Here is a 6,442-nt window from a genome sequence, read left to right as displayed (position 1 = left end):
ATAGTAGTAGGATTATGTAAACATAACTTATAAGATACTAGAATTATATGGCCATGATGTATGATGGATTTATTGTTATAAAAACATAATATAAATAAATAAATAAATAAAAAACAATAAAAATATAAATTATTATTAATTTTCACATACCAATTATAAATACTATACATAAAATCTTGAATGGTAATAATTATTCATATCCATTTTTATTCAATATTAAAAATAATTTACATATCCAAAAATTGAAAATTATATACTAACTAATTATTGAAAATTATTACTTCCAAAATTTTATAATATTTTTTTAAAATAAATAATAAACTAAATCAATATATTTTTTGAATTACCCCTTTAAACTTTTAAAATACATTTAATTCCTAAAAAAAATGAAAAAAACAATTTTAATAACTGATACCTTATCCATTAAAATAAAACTAATAATAATTTCCTCTTTTTGTAACTCAAACTTACACAAACATATACCTCCACAGTAGTAATAATAGAAACTGCAATTTTCAGAAGTTCCTTTCCCTCCTTTTGAAAGAAGGAAAAATTGACCCCGCATTAACCTCTCCTTGAAGACATGCATTGGAATATTCAAAGGCTCACTGTTAGGTCCCACCCACATCGTGTAAGTTAGCTGCAAGATGTGTAAATCACAACTAACAGGTCTACTCACCATTGACAAAAGTCACAATGTTTATGAATAGGAGTGGTCTGTAATGCCATTTTTTGGAGATTCCGGTGACGGAATTTGGGGGAAGAAATTGAGGTTAAATCTTGATTTGTTGCAGTTAAAATGGTTTTTTAACTGCATATTTGGATTCAGCACCCTGAAAAACCCCTGGGACGCTTTGATTGTGCAGAAACTAACTATCAAACTTACAATTCCAATAAATTGCTGCCGGATTTTAACCGAAAAAACCCACAAGAAAGACTTCCAAAAAATCTCATTATAAACAACTGCTTTCGGAATATCCACTTGTAAGAGCGTTAGTCCCGATCAAGTGTAATAAAATCCAGGGATTCAGAGTAAGGGATCAATAATTTTGTCGACATGCGTGCCGACTTGAAATGATTGGAATGATTCTGTGCCACTAAATTTTCATACCCGACCAGTTCACAGCTAGAATTCAAGATCCATATGGAGGTGCTTTGCAGATGGACTGCCTGGGTATTATGCTAGTTGCTCGGCCCGGAGATTCACCTGCAGAGAAGAATATTGAAAATATAACGTCGAGTGTTTGAAGGGACTCTGAATCATTGCAGAGTAGATATGGAGAATGAATCTAGTCAGACTTCCGGTAGGACATAACATGCTCATTTCTTTTTATTGGCAACGATACCTTAGAGAAATGTGAGAGATTTAGTATACCAGTTCACTTTGTGATTGTTTGTTTCTGTATTTGAGCAATTGAAAAATATTTGAACCTTGTAATTGCAGTTATTGCTGAGGAATCACCAAGCAGCAGAAACGATGAAGAAGAGGAACAGATATCTACATGGGTAGCAGAGGGGGATCGGTTTAAAGCCATCGAGAATGAAGAAGAGCAAAGGCTTCTTCCTGTCAAAGAAGATCCAGCAGAGGACAAGGATGACCAGTCTCCGATCGAGGAGGTCGCTCTCACTGTTCCAACAACGGATGATCCAAGCCTTCCTGTCATGACTTTCAGGATGTGGGTTCTCGGAATCTTGTCATGCGTCGTGTTGTCGTTTCTAAATCAGTTTTTTTGGTATAGAACAGAGCCGCTCACAGTTACTGCAATTTCTGCTCAGATTGCAGTCCTTCCTCTTGGCCAGCTAATGGCAGCAACAATTACTAGGAAAAAGTTCTTTCCAGGGAAGAGATGGGAGTTCTCGCTGAATCCAGGGCCCTTTAATATGAAAGAGCATGTTCTCATCACAATCTTCGCTAATTCAGGGGCCGGAAGTGTGTATGCCATTCACATTGTCAGTGCTGTCAAGATTTTCTACAAGAAGAAGCTGGACTTTTTCGTTGCTTTCCTCGTTGTCATGACAACCCAGGTTCATTTTTGACCATTGCTGCTCAAATTTTGTTTAGAGGTCATTTAAATTCCCTGAGGTTTGTCATTTGCATTATCTATTACAATCTTGGATATGCAGATATTGGGGTTTGGATGGGCAGGGATCTTTAGAAAATATCTAGTGGAGCCAGCTGCGATGTGGTGGCCTGCAAACCTTGTTCAGGTTTCTCTGTTCAGGCATGGATTATCATTTCATTATTAGATCAAATCCATACTTGTTAATGTGTTTTTTTTTTATCAATTTGTGCAATTTCTCAGATATAAAGTTTCATAAACCGACTTAGTTTGAGCAGGCGTTGAATAGTTTGAGTTTGGTTCATTTTTTTCTGATTGCAGAGCACTTCATGAAGAGGAGGAGAGACCCAAGGGAGGTCTTACAAGAAACCAGTTTTTCATAATAGCCCTTACCTGTAGTTTCGCTTATTATGTACTCCCTGGTTATCTGTTTCCTATTGTGACATCTCTGTCATGGATCTGCTGGATCTTTCCCAAGTCCGTTCTGGCACAACAACTGGGTTCAGGACTATATGGCCTGGGCATCGGTTGCCTAGGGATAGATTGGTCGACCATTTCTTCTTACCTGGGAAGCCCTCTTGCCACTCCCTGGTTTGCAGTAGCCAATGTGGGAATTGGATTTGTGCTTGTAATGTATGTGATAACGCCAATAGCCTACTGGTTCAACTTATATGATGCAAAAAAATTTCCAATATTTTCCGAGGACCTGTTTACCTCCAGTGGCCAAGAGTACAACATCTCCCTGATCATTAATTCAAACTTCCATCTCGACGTCAAGGCTTACGAGAAGTATGGACCAATACATCTTAGCACATTTTTTGCTATTACCTATGGTGTTGGGTTCGCTGCGTTAACTGCCACAGTGGTTCATGTCAGCCTGTTTCATGGAAAGTATGCTATCAGTCCCTGAATTCTTCAAAATTCCATGCTTGCAAAAGCAATCAAATGAAACTAATGGGTCATAATTTGATGCAGGGAAATTTGGCAACTTAGCATGTCTGCTTTCAGAGATGGGAAAGTGGACGTGCACACCAGATTAATGAGGAAGTACAAGCAAGTGCCAGAGTCATGGTTTCAAGTGATTCTGATCATTAATGTAGCTTTAACGATTTTTACATGCGAGTATTACAACGATCAGCTTCAATTGCCCTGGTGGGGAGTATTACTGGCCTGTGCTATTGCTATATTCTTCACAGTACCTATTGGTATCATTACTGCAACTACTAATCAGGTATGTGAACAGTCTATGCTGCCAATAGGTCTTCTTGTTGCTTTTTAAGCTGCACTCAAAATGCCTTGTTTCTGAGTAGTCATATTGGAATTTGGCAAAGTTCCTCCATGAAGGAGAACTCTGTGTATAGAAGTGAGATTTCTTAACTAGTTTGCATAGGAAAGCTTTCTCAAAATAAAAATGGTTTAAGTGCTGAATTTAACTTTTCAGGAATATTTTGGAATCAGATAAACAAAAACTCTGCTCCAATCCATTAAATTTCAGAATATTTCCAAAATCTGCCTTCCTAATAAAAATAGCCTTTTAAATAGCTTTGTCCCTAGATTACAAAATATTTTCAATATCTACCATCTAAATCATGATTAGAAAAGATCATGCTCAGTACTTATCTGAATATATCTTCAAGCTCATCCTATACTAATTATTGGGTTGATTTGGCATGGTAGTCACCAGGTCTGAACATTATCACGGAGTACATCATAGGTTATATGTATCCAGGCAGACCAGTTGCAAATATTTGCTTCAAGGTGTATGGATATATCAGCATGAGCCAAGCCCTGACATTCTTGCAAGATTTTAAACTGGGTCATTATATGAAAGTCCCTCCTCGAGCAATGTTCCATGCGCAGGTATTGAACAGGCCAAATCCTCCATAGCCATTGCTTTCTTGAACCCCTCTGCAAAATTGAGATTTCCATTTGCATTCTACGGCTATTAATTCATCAATATAATCTGTGTTGCAGATGGTGGGCACAGTGGTTGCAGGAATTGTGTACTTAGTCACAGCTTGGTGGCTCATATATTCCATTCCCAATATCTGTGACACAGACCTATTATCCTCTGACAGCCCTTGGACTTGTCCAATGGATCACGTCTTCTACAACGCTTCTGTGATATGGGGATTAATTGGACCCAGAAGGATTTTTGGAAGTCTTGGTGAATATGAAGCAATCAACTGGTTTTTCTTAGCGGGAGCAATAGCTCCAGCCATAGTATGGATGTTACACAAGGCATACCCTGACAAAGAATGGATCAGACTGATAAATATGCCCGTTCTCATCGGGGCGGGGATGATGCCCCCTGCAACAGCGGTGAATTATACAAGCTGGGTACTCATGGGATTTATTTTCAACTTCGTAATCTACAGATACAAGAAAGACTGGTGGCAACGCCATAACTATGTGCTTTCAGGCGGATTGGATGCAGGGTTGGCATTCATGGCAGTTCTACTGTACCTGTGCTTGGAATTAGAAGATATTACATTGAATTGGTGGGGAGAAAACCTGGACGGATGCACCCTGGCATCGTGCCCCACTGCTAAAGGCATTATTGTGGAAGGTTGCCCTGTGTTTTCCTGAGAAACCCATGGGCCATGACAATCGCAGCTGTCATTCCCCCATGATTTCTTGTTCTCTTCGGGCCACCTAGTTGTATTCGAACACCTAGGTCTGTGATATTCATATCGCAGACCACACAACGGGACGGAGTCGGGAGGAGATCATTTTTTTCAATATAATTCAGGTAAAAGTTTTTAATGCCAGTTTATTACACCAAAAGTTATTTGATTAATAATTATTTGTCTATATTTGTTTTAACTTTGTAGTTATTGAAAGTGAAGATGATCATATCGTTACATTAAAAAAGTTATGTTATTAAGGTAGCCAAATTTATTCGATTAAATTCATTTATTTATATTATATTAATTTTAAATTTATTAAAGACAAAGACGACGATCTATTCAATTAAATTAAAGTCAATAATTTCTTCTAACTTTATTAAAAATAATAATATATAAGCAAATTGTATTACAATAAAACAACATCACCAAATTGTATTACAATAAAGCAACAACTATTTGATTATTAGTTTAAGTTTATTTTAATTCTTAAATTCATTTTCTCTTTTAAAGAAGAATTATATATATAAGCAAATTGCATTACAATAAAACAACATCACCAAATTGTATTACAATAAAGCAACAACTATTTGATTATTAGTTTAAGTTTATTTTAATTCTTAAATTCATTTTCTCTTTTAAAGAAGAATTATATATATATAAGAGTTGGTTTAAATTATATTATTATAAAATAAAAAATATACATTTTAGTGAAAATGATTAAGTATCATTTATTTTTTATTCTTGACATAAATAGCAACACTAATATCATCCTAAATATAAAACCTAACTATTTGATATGTAATTACTAGAGAGTAAAATAAAGAAAACCAAAGACATAATTAAGCAAAGGAGGAGCGAGACGGGCTTTGTTGAAGGGAGGCCTCTTGAGCTTTGGACCTTATTGGTCTCTGCTCTTCATTATCATCTTCAATGATGATGGGGTGGGAACTAGTACCTTGGGATGTAGAGGAGTTTATGAGTTCCACCATTTCCTTTTCCCTATTTGAGCTTTCATCGTACACCTTGAATCTCACCCCAAAGGCTACTTTGCAAATGACAGGGAACTTAGCTTATAGCCTTCTGATTCTATATAGATATTACGGCTCATGAGCCTTCTAGTTTTCAATTGTTTTTTCCACCAATGTTTTATTCCACCTGATGCAGGAGCATTAGACTGAACTCATAATGAAGAAGTGGAGTAGATCTTGATAATGTGGTGGACTAGCCACATGTTAAGCTAGCAAGTTGATATTGTTACTTTTGTTAGCATTTTAAATATTTAATGTAAGTGTAGGATTGCAAGTAAGTTTAATAGTCTAGGAATTAAGATTTATTTCCATTGTAATAATTAGCTCACCATGGTTGTCTTTTCGACTTCCCTCATTTGAAGAGAAGAGGAAACAAACCATTTGTTGAGGATTGTGAATAAAAGAGGCATCGAATGAGGAGGGAAGCCCTTCTCCTGCCTCCAAGTCTGTATGTTTGAAATGAATGAAAATAAAGTTGTGCAGTAGCATATTTGTTCATAAACCTATGTTTTTTGTTCTTTGGGTTCCACTCGAATTGTGTGTGTGCATTTTATTTACATTTCAGAATTCGGGTGACCATCTCTAAATTGTTATATTCTTGTTAACATTCGACTTTTGACCAATGGCTGTTTATGCGTGTTTCCATTTACTGTGACCTTTGAACATTTTTGCAGTGCCTCTGTTTTTGCACGCAAATTTTTTCCTTAGTTGAATTTGGGCCATC

The 6,442-nt window shown here is 36.3% G+C and overlaps 1 protein-coding gene across 1 annotated transcript; it reads left to right on the top strand.

Moving 5' to 3' along the window:
* The first annotated feature begins 1,015 nt into the window (after nucleotides 1-1,015).
* On the top strand, nucleotides 1,016-4,826 carry LOC149194954 (oligopeptide transporter 7-like). Its single transcript, XM_089408024.1, has 7 exons — nucleotides 1,016-1,304; nucleotides 1,445-2,025; nucleotides 2,125-2,222; nucleotides 2,382-2,951; nucleotides 3,036-3,291; nucleotides 3,738-3,920; nucleotides 4,035-4,826. Exons 1-7 carry the CDS (start codon nucleotides 1,277-1,279, stop codon nucleotides 4,647-4,649), a joined length of 2,331 nt encoding a protein of 776 aa, XP_089264150.1. The 5' UTR covers nucleotides 1,016-1,276; the 3' UTR covers nucleotides 4,650-4,826.
* Nucleotides 4,827-6,442: the final 1,616 nt, after the last annotated feature.

Source organism: Pinus tabuliformis, chromosome 2_2, assembly GCF_031772625.1.
Source record: "Pinus tabuliformis cultivar Carrire ecotype Pingquan chromosome 2_2, CPIR1, whole genome shotgun sequence".
NCBI classification, from domain to species: domain Eukaryota; kingdom Viridiplantae; phylum Streptophyta; class Pinopsida; order Pinales; family Pinaceae; genus Pinus; species Pinus tabuliformis.
This window is presented reverse-complemented; position numbering and strand designations above follow the sequence as displayed.